This window comes from Myxine glutinosa, chromosome 3, assembly GCF_964187855.1.
Source record: "Myxine glutinosa chromosome 3, kmMyxGlut1.1, whole genome shotgun sequence".
Taxonomy (NCBI): Eukaryota; Metazoa; Chordata; class Myxini; order Myxiniformes; family Myxinidae; genus Myxine; species Myxine glutinosa.
The window spans coordinates 30,943,770-30,961,811 of NC_136263.1; the positions used below are offsets into that span (position 1 = coordinate 30,943,770).

General features: G+C 46.6%; 1 protein-coding gene and 1 long non-coding RNA gene across 2 annotated transcripts in view; both read right to left on the bottom strand.

The window, feature by feature from the left end:
* The window catches only part of LOC144891281 (uncharacterized), a 426,767-nt gene that overhangs the window by 186,012 nt on the left and 222,713 nt on the right, over positions 1-18,042 (bottom strand). The window lies entirely within an intron of this gene.
* Positions 1-18,042, bottom strand: part of FNTA (farnesyltransferase, CAAX box, subunit alpha) — a 49,593-nt gene that overhangs the window by 14,243 nt on the left and 17,308 nt on the right. The window contains exons 3-5 of the mRNA XM_068111163.2: positions 6,312-6,426; positions 1,527-1,631; positions 1,275-1,401 (exon numbers count right to left, since the gene is read on the bottom strand). Of these exons, the coding sequence (XP_067967264.2) occupies positions 1,275-1,401; positions 1,527-1,631; positions 6,312-6,426 (347 nt within the window). The remainder of the gene's footprint in view (positions 1-1,274; positions 1,402-1,526; positions 1,632-6,311; positions 6,427-18,042) is intronic.

Sequence of the window (18,042 nt, forward strand, 5' to 3'; positions counted from 1 at the left end):
TTATTGAAGAGAGTGAGGGAGTTTGTTCCAGAGGTGGGAGAAAAGAGGAATGAAAGAGTGAAGGTGAATATAGAGTCTTGATTTTGGCAGTTTAACCAGAAGAGGGTTGCTGGCAGATCTGCGACCTGGAGGAATATTTGGGGGACAGAGCACAGAGAGAGCTGGGGAAGCTAGGACGGAGAGGAGTCGGTAGAAGACAGAAAGACCACCAACCTGCCTCCGGTGAGTGAAAGGCCCTCGGAGTTGGCTTAATCGCGGGAGATTCCAATGATTCTGAAAGCTTTGGTTTCAACAGCGTGAAGCCGAGCTAGGTGTGAGGCAGGAGCACCAGCCCAGAGGGGAGAACAGTATTCCATTGAGCTGTGGATGAAAGCCTTGTATGTGGTGAGGAGCTCAGGTGTGCCAAGGAAGGACGTGCCAGTATCAAAGTATCAAATCATGCTGACGCTGAAAAAGGATCTGCGGGAGGAAGTATACTTCAAAAGTTATGAAGTATCAAAATAGTGCCAGTTGTGTCTGGGCGATGGCATCAGTGCGTTGAGCGGAAACACCATTAGGCTAATCGACCAATTTCAAACTAAAACATATTCTACATTGAGTAATTAAAATAAACTTCTGTATTTTCAAGGAAATAAGTAATCAAACACATTGAAAATGTAACAATTCAACAACAGTTAATAAATGTTAAAAGATTTGTAATTCACTTCTCAAATATATCAATGACCTTATACCCACCAGATATCTCGGCTACAAATTGCATGTCAGTCCGAGGCCATGCATGTCTCCTTTCTTCGGACGTCACATCAAGCAGAGCCACAGTTCATGACATTCCGTGTTTTATTTCCACGGTTGCACAGAAGTAACTACAACGGCACTCGGTACAGCGCATACCTCTGCCAGGCTGAACTGTTAATGTTTGTATCACACTGATAGGCTGAATCTGGACCTGAACCAGAGTCGAATCAATTCATCCTTGTCACGCACCCAACATGTCCACCAAATTTCGGCTGAATCCGTCCATAAATTTTTGGGATATCCTGCTGCATATTTGCCCCATCTCTCAATGGTGAAGAATCACGATAGAAAATTCTCGGATCCAGATCCAAATCCAGATCTCCACCAAAATCTAATAATTTTGTCCTCGTCATTTTCCGAACCTATCCACAACTTTTTGAGATATCATGTTCACAAACAGACAGGGGTCAAAACATAACCTCTGTCCACCTTCGGTGGTGCAGGTAATTAAATAATCACCACGAATGCACATTCGTTACCTGAAGGACCCACTGTCGGTGTTGCCACGCATGGTAGTTTTTTGCATCCTGTTTCAGTATCTCGGCACAGAAAGCCAATTCTTCTGATGGATCATTCATCGACTCCACAAGTAGTTTTCGATGATGCCTGCATCGAGTTTGAATACAAACGGCACTAGTCATTTCATCCTAACAAGGTGACGCTCAAAAAGACGCCGAGACAAAAATCCAGCATAACTTGCAAGCCAAAGGCGAGTTTAAATGACAGCTCACCAGACTTGGTAGTTCTTCGGTTGATCTTCGATCATCTCCTGCACAAAAAGCAATTCCTCCCGCAGATCCTTTTTCAGCGTCAGCAGGATTTGCCTTCGGTAATGCCTAACAAGAGCCATGAGACAAATACAAGTACAATCTATCCTTTTAGCCAGCGCCGCCGTTCCAATGGGCAAACCCTAGCCAAACAGTTCCCTTCGTCATGAATCAATTGCCAAAGCCGTATGGAGTGATGCCATCAGATTAGACCGAAATAAAAAGAGGAAAAATAGTTTCTGAGATTGTAAAAGAAGAGAAAAAGAAACCCCCTCAAGACAAAGACACACAACAATAGTCTGACGACGCGTGATGATGGCCTGAGGGACGGCATTTTTGCTCAAATAAAATAGGCCATAGGGCATGCAGTATATATGCGCTTAATTTTCAATTTTCGTGCAACAACGATGGGGGCAACTTAAAACGTTAATGGGTTTGTAGGACACGTGTCACTGATTAAGAATATCCATGTCCCCACGCACAAGGGGTGCTCAGAAATTTATAACAAGCAGTTGATGAAAATGCATCTATCTATAATTCCAGTAATCTCTGTGTATGTATGTATGTATGTATGTATGTATGTATGTATGTATGTATGTATGTATGTATGTATGTATGTATGTCTGTATGTCTGTGACCGCTGTTTCTCGACAACCACGGGTCCGATATACTTTAAACTTGCCAGGTATATTGCTGGGGACCCGAGGATGTGCCTTTTCAAGGTTTCATATTAATCGGACAAGTAGTTACCGAGCTATGTCCAAAAAACGATTCAACCAATCAGAGAGCAGCGAGCTATCACGTGTGCCGAACAGACTCTGCCTCGGACGGCACATTTGAGAGCGTATTCATTTATTTCACGTTGGCAAACTATGTTGGCGTTCAACTATGTTTTAAAACTAATTAAAACTAATTTGCGATTCTTTCGCTTTCCTGCGCGTTTGTGCACGCTATGGCGATTTCTTTACCAAACTCCGCAAGCCGTTCGCTTTGGACCAAACCATTTCATGTAAATAGAGGGGGGGGATTGTCACCGTACTCGCAAGCCGTTCGCTTTGGACCAAACCATTTCATGTAAATAGAGGGGGGGGATTGTCACCGTACTCGCAAGCCGTTCGCTTTGGACCAAACCATTTCATGTAAATAGAGGGGGGGGGATATAATTTTAGATATAGATATAGTACGGGCATGCCCTAGTATTAACAAATGGTACATGAAGTGTATGATGGCTTCCTGGCTTTTTAATCAGATTGTTCAGGGAACATGTTATTATCTGTTGGGCTTCATAAATTAAAAACGTGCATTTATAATAATAATACTAAGAGTATTAATGATAAGAATATATTATTGTTATTATTATTATTATTATTATTATTAACATTTATGCACTTAATCTCGTTTGAGCCATAAGCACCCACACAAACTGAAACATAAACCACAAACTAAACCACACACAACACCAACACCGAGAGAAAAAGAGGCAGGGAAATTGGGAAAAGTCCTGACTGGAACAGATGTTTTAAATTTAATGAAAACCCATTAACAAATGATACTCCAAATGTATGATGTGATATTAATTTTCTCTGGCCAAATGAAAAAGTTTGTTGGTAAAATATTACCATATTTACAAGCTCTCAATCTTCTAACCTCATTTTTTTTATTGAAATGCAAGGGGGGAGGGGGGGGGGAGCATACTGTCGTGCAACCGCCGAAATTAATATCAGGCGGTCGCGGATGCCGATCACGAAGGCTTTAACCCCGAGGCAGATACTCAATGGCGGATTCCATAACCTAAAGCCCCTAAGCGCGCGGAATGGAGGGAAGCGGCGAGAGTCCCTGCAGCCTTATCTATTGAAATCAACCACCCGGTAAACTGCGTTCAGATATATGTACAAAAATAATGCAAGGGTTTATTGAGGAAAAGCAAAGACAGTGAAAGCACGCACCGGTAATAAAATAAGGTACTAAATTGGGATCCCACGCACAACAGATTTCAAACACGAGACGAGGGAGATGAATACGAAAACAACACGTCTTTTATGTAAAGTGTATTCGCGGATACAGCCTTATCTCGTCCTTGTCGTCTTGGTGGCTGCCGTCCAACACCCGGCTCCTTTCGTCCCGCGGCACGCCTCGCTCCAAGTTCCAAAGCACCGAGCACCAAGCACCGATCACCACGAGGTCCCACAGCAGGCTAGCGCGAATCCACCCAGCAAAAAGGAGCGAGCTCCAACCACCTCGACAGCAATCTTCCACACGACAGCCAACTCAACCAGGGCCAGGACTCTGCTCACAAGCCAACTCAGGATCGCACCGGGACTCTCTCAAGCTGTGAACTGCGAGCCGTGAACTCAAAAACCTTCTTGCTGCCAGGAATGTCACTCAACTGCCAGTCCTACTCCATCTGCTGAACTACTCAACTCGACTCAGGAATGGAACTCGACTCTCTCAGTCCTCCTGCTCAACTCGGGATCAGATCTGAACTGCTCAAAAATGGCGCTAAATGCCGCTAATATCTCCGGCCGGTGACGTCAGCTTTGGCGCACTGTCCTGTCAATCAGAGCCTCCACCGACTCGCCGGCTCGTCTAGGGGCACGCCCACTGCACCACTCTCACGCCCGTCCCCTATTCCTTGGTCACAGCACGTGCTATGCGAGGCGGGTAGGCCTCTCGGAGGTGCAAATGGTGGCGGCCGTTTGGCGGTGTTCTGGCCTGATTTCTTCCTAAGTCATGTCAGGGGGGAAGGGCGTCATTAATGTTGTACTAAGGGATTCTAACCAAGTGTCTATGTGGTCTGTAGTGCCATAATGGACAAAGGTTTGGTGACCAGGTAAGACATACAAGGGCTCTACTCATTAACCCCTACACTACCTATCACCCGAATCTCCTGTTAGATTCACAGTTATACACCTTAACCGACAAAACGCCTACACATGGACTTATTACGGGTAGTGTTCCTTACCGCGACACACGAAGCATGGTACCTACTCAGATCTACTCTGCTCTACATATATCACTACCCAAATTCGTAACAATACTTTGAGTGGATGTTAAGAAAGAAATTGTAAATTAAATGTACACTGTTGTAATGTTGTAATGTAATGTTGTAATGTAAATAATAAATAGTGTTGTAAAATGTTATCTCCAAACACCTCTTTTGTAGCCAGAATATAGTATAAATGCCTTTTATTAGACAGGCATTTAGAAAGTCAACATTTTCCATAACTTTCTGGAAAACTGGATGAAATTAGATGAACTGGACTTTGTGTTGTGTAATATCTCCCAACAAATCTTTTCATTCTCTCATTTGCTTACAATACAAGCCAGCATGCTTATAGGAGGGGCAGACATAAGCAATTTTTGCGCATTTGTGAGAGACGGACCAGCGATGCCGGTTAAAACAACAGTATTTCCATGTTTGTTTACGTAGGATTTCTTTGTAACCAAGCGAATATTTCCTCACTTTTTTTTTCCGTGAAATTTATACTTACAATATCATAAAAGTATATATAGCCTCACTATAGAGGCTATAAAGAGATACGAGGTGAATTTGAAGGAAACACACATGGAAGGCTGTTGGACCTTGTATGTATGTTGCACATATGCAACTTGAGTGTTGTATGCACCTGCTTCGCTGATCCCCAGTTAAGAGATTTGCAAAAGTTCCTGTAGTCTATGTCCGCCCCCTCCAATAATGGCTTTAAGTTTAATATCAAATCATTGACATTTACAATTCCCTGAATAACCACGATTCCAAAATTACAGTAAAATTGTACTGCTACAGCAAGTTGAACATGATACAAAGTCACTAACTTGGTCTTCCACCAAATCATCATCATCATTCACATGTCCAATCTAACGTTACATAAGTTAATTTTAAAGTCATTCTCAATGCATGGTGCATGAGTTTACACATACCTCGTCCTTGAGAAGTAGATTTATTTGCAAATGACTTCTTTTCTTCTGATTTTACTGATGTCACAGAAGCACTTGTAGCAATTGTAGTAGTAGCCAATGTTACTCGACGGCGAGGGCTGAGCCGCAATGCATGGAGCAGTATCGTGAAATCAATACCAAGCTTTGTTGCAATCTCGGTAACTATATCACTCTCTTTGCAGTCGTAATTCACCCATTTGCGAGCGAAATCGACAAATCGTTTCCACAATTCATTATTGAACACGATGAAGTTACTTTTTGTTGTAGAATCTACGTGCATAACGCAAAATTTTGAAGAAAATGTACGATCCGCCGTAGAACTGCATTCCGTGGGCGCCGCCATCTTTGGTTCGCAGTGCAATGGCACGGCGACCGTGATTGGATTATCCTGGGAAACTACGTCATCAATTTCACCGAGCGTCAAATACGGTAACGCTGATTGGCCTATTTCATCACGTGCATCGACTGGTCAGCAAAATTTAATGTGACATTATTTACCGAAATTATTCCATTTTTACGCTTTTATGAGCAATTTTGAGGATTGGGGACACATTTTCTGCATGCTTATAATATTTTTGGAATTATTGATCAAGAATAAAGTTACCCGCAGTAATGTTGCATGAAACAGAGTTAGATACGGACGTATTGTGATCTAAAAGGATAAGCAAGTGAATAGAGATAACCAAGCTCAAAATTAGACATGTTACCGAAGAAGCGGAATAAAGAAAGGTATAGGTATACGTGCCGCAACTACCGTAGTCAAAGCATTGAAGGGTTCTACTTGTTCAAACTTTGCTCGTGGAAAGAACGTACCACAAGGTGTAGTTGGCAGAATTGAGAGCAATCACGTCGGTCGTTAAATGAAGAGCACGTTCACTTCGTTCATCCTGCTTCATCATGGCTCGCAAGTAATCGTGTGCATCCCGAACTGCGCGTGTAAAAAAATGAAGGGCCAAGGTCAGAATTTGGGAAACGGAGCGTTGAGGAAAGGCTGCACTCAAAACAACGTTTGTTTCAGAATCTCGAATCTCCTTTATTTTAACATGCAGCTGAGTAACTCGTACATTCAACAGCAATGATTAAAATATATATAGAGAGAGACTGTATGATATGTTCATGCTGTTTGTGTGTCCCGCCCTGAAACATTAAAACACTCCTCGGAGAAGAAAGAAAATTAGTAAGTAAAGATTGCTTCAATTAATCCAAACTGATGGGGAAATTATACAAAATATATGTATATATATATATATATATTTTTTTTTTTAATCAGCCAAAACATTGAACCCGGGCGGTGTATAGGCAGACCGCTGTCTTCACCACTCCCAAAAAAAATTATTTACTATTAAGAAATATATATAAACTCATTTTCGAGCTCTTTCAACAAGTGCTTCTCCCACCCCCCACCCCCCTTCCCACGCCTCCTCCCCCCAAGCCCTCTCCCTCCCCCCAAGCCCTCTCCCTCCCACACATTCCCGATGTCCCTGCTCTCAAATGTTGTGTTTATGTGCTTCCCCTTCTCTCCCCATCTTGTCTACCGCTCCCCTTTTTACATACTTTGTTTGTTTGTCTGTTTGATTTGTTTGTGTGATAAATGTTAGCTCTTTCACGAGCCTCGATTATGTATACAAAAAAAAAAAAAAAAAAAAAAGTAACAATAAAAGGCTCTTTTTATATCGTCGTATTTTTACCACGTAACGGGCGTCTGCTCGTTAATAATCGTGAGGTAATTCAGGATACTCGAATGGCTCAAATATTTATCAATGCGTTGCAAACAAATCTTTTGTGCTAGACGGAAAGTCATTTCCAGGTAATGCACATCATGATAGCTCATTTCTGTGCAACAAACATGCTACATCGCCTTATTTTGATTGGTTACCAGTCAGGCCCAGGTGCCTCAAATCACTTTTCACTATCTGGGTGGTTAAACACCACAGTGGAATCAAAAGTGTAGCTGCAGGGGATTCACTCACTGAAACGAGTCGTTACTACCACCACCACCACCATCATCTTCTTCTTCTTTATCGGCCACAATTATTACCACCTTGCGAGGTCAATAGGGAATGTTTTTAGCCAAGTCTTTCAAGAACCAGCTGGCCAGGCCTGACTTTCGATTGAAAGTGATTTGGGTAGGAATTAGTAATTTGATCAGGGTGCCGGCAATAACTCGCCAACTCTTCATCCATCACCCCCTCCTCCCCCAAGTTATGTGCAAAGGAAAACTGCTGTGTGAACAGTAGCTCAGTTCGCCTTCACGGAAACTGGGCCAAGAGAAATGCATTTTTAAAATGCCCATCCAAGAGCCTACCTCGTGACAGGTAGGTGCATGTGGCGGTAAAGGCGCATTTTGGCATTTTACCAAGTCAACACTTAACGGTGATGGAATCTAGGCTGGCAGTGGTATGGTTGGCAATTCCTAATGTGCAAACTGCAGAAAATCACTTTCCCTTCGACGCCTCGAGTCAAAAAGCTCTCCGACACTTCGAATCGTTACCTGCTGAGGCAACACATATTGCAAATATAATGCACAACAGAACGTGGCAACCCTGCATCGAAAAAATGCTTCCGAGTCCAAATGGGACCTTTCGAACTGCGAGTCTGAGCCATTTTCAACAAAAAGTTTTGTTTTAATGCTCCTGGAGCTAAAATCGTTGAAAGTAAGCATGAAGGCCTTGGGAAGGCAAGGCTGGGCAATGGGAATTTTAGAAACTTTATTAATAAAAGGGAAACTGAAGTCATACTTTAAAAAAAAAAAAATCTATATTTAAGAATCAATTATTTAGATTATATAAATAATGCATAAATAGAAACATACAAAGAATGAATTAGCGAATGACACCACATTGGCCTGCATCAGGATGCCATCACACTCACTGCTCACCTCCATCTCCTTACAGCTCAATGTGCACCTTTGCATGTATCTGAGAACAACCTGTGCTTGATTTGGAAGGGGGTCCGGTGGAGGTGAGGGGGGAAGGGGAAGTGGGACATCATCCTACTCCATATTTATAAAGTATTCTTTGTTCGTACGCAGCACAAGGCTGCGGGGTAGCGTCATTGGCTGAGGGCAAGGCTGTGCCGCTCCTGCAACACCCTCTACCCTCTACTGGTTAGGGCAGGAATTTGGAATTAGTTCATGGTGCCTGCATTAGCTGGCCTATTCTTCGCGAACTCTTCTGTGGTGTTTCAAACATGCAACTAATGCTGGCAGACGGGACGCTAATTTAACGTCCATGCGAGGAACAGCACTCACATTGCCGAATCACCATAACCAGTGAAACACCAGGATGACAGTTTATAGTTGCATCAGGAACTGAACCTAGACAAGAGAGCTCAAACACAAGTGCACTACATCTGCACCCGGCAATGGAACATTCAATGTCACAATAATGAATAATTCATAAAACTCAGGGACATTATCTCGTGTGGTAATTTCACCTGGGTTATACAATATTCAAAACCTGGGTTATGAAAGGTCAGTTAAAATAAATAAATCTCAAATATATTACTCACTTGCTAACAATGGGGTGGGGGGGAGGGGTGTGTGTGTATGTGTATGTGTATGTGTGTGTGTTAAGGAAAAAGGAGCAACACAGACCCTACATGTGACATGTCAATGACATCATCCATATGAACTATGCTGACACATCACCCCCACACTCGGGTCTTTGAAGACCGAGATTTATGCCTTTATGGTCACAAATAAATTAATCAGAACTGCCGATCCAGATTTCGCCTTCGTTGTGGGCTCGTCAGGACAACGTATTGCCAAATTATTTATTTGTGGCCATGCCAAGTTGGTTAAACAAAAAAGCGAACCTCCTAACTTGACAAAGCAGAAAGGCACAGGTCGAGCCCCACAACATCAAATGTGCACGACCCGTTAGCAACAGGCATCGTCTGCCACACGAACACATCGTCTCTGCCCTGCTGATCAATCATGAATCGCGCTCTTCAAAGAACCTCAGCGCTGCGCAACAGTTTATATGGCTCGGGTTACAACTTACAATCCCGGGCTGGTCACCACTCTGAGAGAGGAAGCCAGGACAGGAAGTTGTCATCGGTTCAGGGTGCCGTCGATAACTCACCTACTCTTCGCAAAGTACACCGACTCACTCGCAAAGTACACTCACCTAATTTTTTTTTTTTTTTTTTTTCTTTTCTTTCTTCGCAAAGTACACAGGTGGGATTTTTAAATGTCCACCAACTAATGCTAGCAGATGGGAAGCTCAGTTTGATATTCATCTGAGGGACGGTACGTACATTGATTAATCACCCTGCCTGTGAAACATCAGGATGACAGTTCATAGCTGCGTCAGGATTAAAACTCAAGCTAGATGGCATGGAGGTGAGTGTGCGTACCTCTTGGTCATCCTGTCAGCCATGTCATATGTACCTTTCTTGTAAAAGCTCGTCCATGAGTCTTCAAATATGTAAAAGATTGAGTGGTGTTCGTTTTCATCTTTATCTTCCATACAATACATAAATAGTGTTAATAAGCGGTGTTGAAATTGAGCAAAAAGTTGTGTAAATGGTTATTTACACAGAAACACATTCCATATCATAAGGAATCGATAAAAAAAAACATGGAAAAGGAAGAATAGGAATTATGTAATTGGGATGGAAATGGCTAAAACTATAAACCAGTGATGGGAAACCTATGTTAATCAGAGGGCCACAAGTCCAGCCCTCAAACAACTCCAAGGACCAATAAGACCCCATTTATCGTAATTACAAGTAATAAACAAGAAAGAGCAATCAGAGATTGCAGACCCTCGCCAGGACGTGTTTTTAGTGGGGTTTAAGGCTTTTGTGTTAAAACAAATATGGCGGACGAACCACGTGAATGATGACCCATTATTCTTTTTTCTCCACCAATTTATCCATAGATGACGCTCAATAAATTTCATCTTGATCGGATGAAGTTTTGTACTTGTCAAATTATGACACAATGGAGGCACCTATGACATCATCATTAATGTAGTGAAATCGTATTATGCTGAACCCAGGTGATGCTCGCTGACACCGCTAGGGGGGGCGCGGCTATAAGACCCGAAACGGCCGCTGCTCTAGGCGTCTTCTCCTGTGACATGTTACATTGACTAGTGGACTCGTTAACAGTACGTACCGCATAGAATATTACGCTTGCTTTCATTGAATGATATTGTGGATTGACCTATATGAAACCAAACCTTATTTCGATTGCATCCCTGTATTTGCAGAATGATGTCAAAGGTCTTAATGGAATTAAACCAACAGATGGACTAAAGTTGTGACTTGCATTGATTTCCACAACACTTAAATCCATTAAAATCTATGGACATGGCGGGGAACAAGATGCTGGTGGTTTCGCAATTCTGCGCCGACCCGCAAGCCCCAGATGCTGGTTTGCAACTGACTCACTGGTTGAAAACTTTGGAGAATCAGTTCGCTGACCAGGACACCGTGCCGACCGCTGCCGCGAAGCTTGCAGCGCTCCAGTCCAAAGTCGACTACAAGGTGTACAACAGTATTGCGCAATGTGCGACATACGACCTCGCTGTCGCGGAGCTCAAGCGATTGTACATAAAGCAAAAGAGCGTGATACATGCTCGACATTTGCTGCGATCGCGACGACAGCAACCAAACGAGTCGATGGATCACTATGCCCAGGAGCTCCGGCAACTCCTGCTAGACAGCACCCAGGAGCCAAGGACTCACGAGCAGGTTCAGGATGACCTTCTCCTAGACGCCTATGTCTCCGGGGTCTCCTCTCAGGACCTCAGGCTCAAGCTCTTGGAGAGGACCGACCTGACCTTCACGGTGGCTCTAGAACAAGGGAAAATATATACCAAAGCGCGGCTGCAGTCAAACGACTATGATCGCACGCGCCTCTTGGCGGGGACCTCGCTACACGCACGGCCGGAGAGTGCTACCGCCGACGAACCGGGAGCGGACCCGCTCGCGGAACTCCAGGTTGCCCCGGCGGAGGATCCGGGGATCCTGACGGCTGCCGCTACGGTCAGACCCAAGGCCTCACGCGGGGCCTCATGCTACTTCTGTGGGGGTCAACGACACCACCGGACAGTGTCCGGCTCGGGACGCGATATGCCATTTGTGCTCGCAGAAGGGGCACTATGCAAAAGTGTGCCGGAAAACCGCACGCGGATCGCGGCCGCGCGCGACCTTGAATGGGCTCATTGCGGAGCCTACGGGCCGAGCACGGAACACGGCGCCTTACCCGGCCTTGATGGGCAGTGTCCCTCCTCGCGGGCCCCTGGTCGCCCAATCGACCTTGGCGAGAGACACCGAGCAGCCACAACAGTCTCATCCTCAATCGGACACGGAACATGCGTCCTTGACTGGACTCCGGGCAACGCGAGGGCCTTTGGAGCCTCGCCCAACCCCGGCGGTACGTACACGCTACGTCTCTCGAGAGCGTACGGCGTCCTCTGGCAGCGACACGAGTTTGGTCCAAACTACGGAGGCCCATACTCGTCAAACGGCGATTTCGAATGGCAAGACTACGGAGGCCCATACTCGTCAAACGGCGATTTTGAATGGCAAGACTACGGTGGCCCATACTTGTCAAATGGCGATTTTGAATGGCAAAACTGCGGAATGCATGGGGAGGCTCTCTGACAGCTTTAACGAATGCCTCATGAACAACGAATACTCCGGCAACGGCCGCAACACTGCAGATTGCATGGGAACGCTCCCTAACAACGTATACGAAACTCCACGGGCACCCTCTGACGCCCGGACAACTGCGGCTGGCATAGGACCCACCCGCGTGGCGCGACCGCCTCACTCAGGAGGTTCGGTCGCACTCCCAGCAGGCTCGTTCGGCCTGGCTCAAGCCATTATTCCCCTCATGGTCGACGGCCATTGTGTGCATGCCTTGGTGGATACAGGGTCTACGGATAGTTTTATCGATCAGCGACTAGTGCACAGGCATGGTTGGCAGGTCTTGGGGACTACGAGACGGATCTTCATGGCTTCCCAGGGCCTTCGGCTCAGCACGAAGGGGGAATGTCGATTGAAACTCGTGATAAAGGGACGGGTTTTTCCAGATGTACACCTCATGGTTTTACCTGCTTTATGTGCTGACATTCTGTTAGGACACGATTTCCTTAAACGACATGGACGACTGGAAATGGAGTTTGGTGGGCCAGACACGCTCGCTGTTGGTGGGACTGACACGCCTGATGTGTGTGCCCTAGCGAAGATGGAAATTCAGCCACTTTCGCTGTTCCCCAATTTAACCTCCGACTGTACACCTGTAGCAGTAAAATCACGGCGCTACTCTCGAGCGGACATGCAATTCATTGCGGGAGAGACGGCTCAGCTCTTGAAAGACGGCATCATAGAACCCAGCCGGTCGCCATGGTGGGCTCAGGTCTTAGTGGTGCGGAGCGAAGCATACCGCAGACGCATGGTAATCGACTATTCCCAAACGATTAACCGTTTTACACAGCTGAATGCCTACCCCCTTCCGGGGATGGACGCGCTGGTGCGACAGGTGGCCCAATACTCGGTCTACAGCACTCTCGATCTCCGTAGTGCGTATCATTAGATCCCTATCTCGAGGGCAGATCGTATCTATACCGCTTTTGAGTCGGGGCAACGGTTGTACCAGTTTACTCGATTGCCTTTTGGGGTAACGAATGGGGTCCCCTATTTCCAGAGGGCCATGGATGACCTCGTTGCGAGGGAGAACTTGACCGATGTTTTCGTCTATTTAGACAATCTTACGGTTTGTGGGTATGACCAAGGGCACCACGATACTAATCTGAAGCGCTTCCTCGAGGTCGCGCAGAGGTATCGCTTAACCATGAACGAGGCTAAGTGTCAATACTCCCGACGCAAGATAGATCTTCTGGGGTACACTGTGACCCATGGCTCTGTCGCTCCGGATAAGGAGCGTCTGCGACCTCTGCTCGACATGGCCCCTCCCAGCGATCGGGCGTCCCTGAAGCGCGCTCTTGGGCTAATCGCCCATTACTCTAAGTGGGTCCAAAATTTCTCCGCGAAACTTCACCCCCTTGTGACCTGCGACACATTCCCTTTGCGTCAGGCCGCGTTAGCGGCCTTTGGAGGCCTTAAGGCCGACATCGCCAGTGCGGCAACGATCGACGAGAGCGGATCTTTCGTCCTAGAAAGTGATGCCTCGGATCATGCCATAGCGGCGACCCTCTCCCAAGGAGGACGCCCGGTGGCTTTCTTCTCACAGACTCTTACCTCCGCTGAGCGGCGACATTCGTCTGTCGAAAAGGAAGCGTACGCGATCGTCGAGTCGATTCGGCGATGGAGCCCGTACTTGCTCGGGCGGTGCTTCCAAATCATCACGGACCAACAAAGTGTTGCGTTCATGTACGACACCTTACACGCCCAGCGCATTAAGAATGAGAAAATCACTCGCTGGCGTATAGAGCTTGCCGACTTCTGCTATACTATCAAATACCGCCCGGGGAAGGATAACCAGGTCGCCGATGCCTTTTCGAGGCCGGTTACGTGCGCGGGTATCGTCACTCTGGAGGGCCTACGCATTTTGCACGCAACTGCCGGGCATCCGGGCGTGACGCGTTTCGCTCATTTTGTGCGAAGTGGTAATCTGCCGTACTCGATTGACGATATCCGCCGTATCTGTCGCGACTGCGCTATATGCGCAGAAATCAAACCACGTTTCTATAACCCTCCCATGGGGACACTGGTTAGGGCTACGAGGCCGTGGGAAAGATTGGCGATGGATTTCAAGGGCCCGTTGCCGGTGTCGAGTAACTCTCGCTATCTGCTCACTATCGTCGACGAGTACTCGCGATTTCCCTTTGCTTATACGTGCGTGGATATGACGGCTGCCACGGTAATGCGATGCCTGCAAAATTTGTTCTCTATGTTTGGGTACCCGGCCTACGTGCATACGGATCGAGGTGCGTTTTTTTTGTCTCAGGAAGTGCGAGGCTACTTGCTCCAAAATAACGTCGCTTCTAGTTATACCACGCCGTACAGACCCCAAGCGAATGGGCAGATCGAACGCTTCAACGGGATTATATGGAGGGCCGTCGTGCTCAATCTCCGGACCCTCGGCCGGGGCCTCGATAAATGGGCTTGGTCGCTACCTGCGGCGCTGAACTCGATTAGGGCTCTCCTATGTACGGCCACCAACCAGACTCCCCACGAGCGACTTATCCACCACCCGAGGAGCTCGGGGTGTATCCGGTCTTTACCCAGTTGGCTCGCAGAGCCCGGGCCGGCCCATCTCAAACGGGTGGTCCGCACGAGCAAGTACGACCCCTTAGTGGACAAAGTGCAGGTGCTCCAGGCTAATCCCGAGCATGCACGTGTGATGACGGCAGATGGGCGTGAGTCCACTGTCTCCGTACGCCATCTTGCCCCATGCGGGGTCACCGACCCTTATAGGGAATCGGACGAGCCAATCTATGAGACTGTGGACTCTTCCGACACTTCCGTCACTGAACGTCTGCCGACCCTCCCTTCGCCACAACCGCCCTTGCCTGACGGCTTGGCGGTACCCCCTTCGTCACCTGACTCCGGCAGCTACTCCGACGCCGGGGTCTCTGGGTTACGTGGTGCCGTACCCGGGGAATTTCGGACACGTGCTGGCAGGGAAATTCGCCGCCCGGACCGGTACGGTTGGGCCGACTGATACCATATTCCGCACCCTGTTAAGGCTGACGCCTTGCTCACTTCCAGCCGCATGGCAGTGTAATTCTAACGGTGGGGAGAATGTAGTGAAATCGTATTATGCTGAACCCAGGTGATGCTCGCTTCTCGCTGACACCGCTAGGGGGGCGTGGCTATAAGACCCGAAACGGCCGCTGCTCTAGGCCTCTTCTCCTGTGACATGTTACATTGACTAGTGGACTCGTTAACGGTACGTACTGCATAGAATATTACGCTTGCTTTCATTGAATGATATTGTGGATTGACCTATATGAAACCAAACCTTATTTCGATTGCATCCCTGTATTTGCAGAATGATGTCAAAGGTCTTAATGGAATTAAACCAACAGATGGACTAAAGTTGTGACTTGCATTGATTTCCACAACAATTAACATATTTTATTCCCCATGGAGAGTTCTTTACAATGAGCCATGTCTCAATTTTTTCTATGCAGCGCTTTTGGAGATATAGAGGTGCAAAGTTTTTCGGTTTTCCAAGATGGCGCCCATAGCACGTGACATATGACGTCATAATTATCATTAAAAATTATACAGGAGGAATTGCACCGATGGTGAAACTTTCCTGTCAATCGGACCAACGGTTGCGGAGAAAAATCATGTTTATTCTGTGCGTACAAACAAACACAAACACAATTGCAATCAATACCCACTCCTCTGGCGAGGGTAATAAATAAAACATACATAATTGAAAGAGCTATGACTCAAACAAATATACTCTTTGCCTTGTAAAACAAACACGTAATTATTGATGCGATTTATTTATGCGACATCATAGGACACAGATGAGGTGCAAACCTTTGACATGGATAAATGCTGCACAAGTACGTGTCAATTTAATTGTGGTCCAATCATGTAATGCCACGTTGTGGTGGAGGTTTTCACATAGGGATCGAATGTGGAAGTAACAATTTCAATAAACCTCGGATTGCGCATGCGCAAGATTCGAGGTCACGTTTTTTTCGAAGCTGTCCATGCGCTCACGCTTTCGAAGTTAAGTAATTTTTCACAATTGTGTTTTTGTCGAAACTGTATCTATCTTTCGGTGTGTGTACCTATAGTGTGTCTTTAGTAAGATTATCGGTGTTAATTTTTCATACATGTATACAAAATCGTCGGTTAATTCGTGTCGCGGATTCTGAGCCCTAGTAGGCTACTGTGTCCGACCCTGAGGCTTTGTTTTTCTCTCAGCGGTTCGCCGATTGCACTGCAATTACTTTCGTTCTCTGTTTTTGTCCCAGTCTTTCACCCCATACTTCCTTGTTTAAAATCTCAACTCAAAAAAAATAAAAAAATTCCTTCTCTGTTCTTATTCGTTTATTCGTTGTTCTTATTTGTTCGTTCGTTCGTTCGTTCGTTCTTCGATCACGTTGTTCGTGATCACGTGATCACGTTTAAAATGTTTAAACTTTCCCCTGAAGAACTGTATTCTGTCGTATATTATAACACCTTTTTCTTCTTCTTCTATAAAAGGATGCTTTCGACTTGCTCACCAAATCTATTCATTCCAAAAAAAAATTCTATCTCTTACAGTTCCTTTTTTCTACATTCCCGAAACTCTCCTGCACTCCACCCCTCCTTCAGCGTCCTCAAAAACGTATTTTTGACTCGAAGGTCTCAAGAAACTCATTTTGCAATAAATGTTCGTTTCCCATTAATCGTACCCTTTTCAAAATCCAATCTCACCCCTCCCCTCCAAATCTTCCCCATCACCCCTTCCCTCCAAAACTTCCCCATCACCCCTCCCCTGCAAAATTTCCCCATCACCCCTCCCCTCCAAATCTACCCCCTTGCCCCTCCCCTCCAAATCTTCCCCATCACCCATCTCTTTCAAATATTCCCCCTTGCCCCTCCCCTCCAAATCTTCCCCATCACCCATCCCTTTCAAATCTTCCCCCTTGCCCCTCCCTTCCAAATCTTCCCCATCACCCCTCCCCTCCAAAACTTCCCCATCACCCCTCCCCTCCAAAACTTCCCCATCACCCCTCCCCTCCAAAACTTCCCCCTTACCCCTCCCCTCCAAATCTTCCCCATCACCCATCTCTTTCAAATATTCCCCCTTACCCCTCCCCTCCAAATCTTCCCCATCACCCATCCCTTTCAAATCTTCCCCCTTGCCCCTCCCCTCCAAATCTTCCCCATCACCCATCCCTTTCAAATCTCCCCCCTTGCCCCCTTCCCTCCTAAACTCCCCCCACACCCCTCCCCTCCGAGACTCTCCCTCGCTCCTCCCCTCCTAGACTCCCCTCTCACCCCTCCCCCTCAAAGCGTCCTCCCCGCTTCTTCCCCCTTCCAACTTTCACCTTCATCTCCCCCAACCTTCTGCCTTGCTCTTCCACCTCCTCAAATAACACCTCACTGTGCCTCACCCAATCACCATCAAACCTTTTGTCCGCCCCATTCTTCCCTTTCTCCAAGCTATTCTGAAATCTCTGACACCCCTTCAACAGCTCTTCCTACCTCTTCGTCCTCTTCCACATCTTACCCTACCCCTCCCCCCCCCCCCCGTTCTGTATCCGATGCTCCCCCTTCCTCTTCATTAATAGTATGGACCTCAAACATCCGGGGCCTTCACTCAAACTTGACTGATCTCTCCATACAGGTTGCTTCTGACAAACCAGACTTGATCTGCTTAACAGAAACTTTCCTCCTTCATGATGTCTCTGATTACTTGGTATCTCTCCCAGGTTACTCCCTCCTCCGGTACGATAGACCTGAGCCTTGTCTGGAGGTGGGGTTGCTATCTTTATAAAAAAACTCTCTTCCTCACTCGCCCTGCACTGCCCTCTCTCCACCTCACCCCCAGGAATACCTTTGGCTGCGGCTTCCCCTTCGCTCCCACCTTTTGTTCATATGTGTGTAGTAC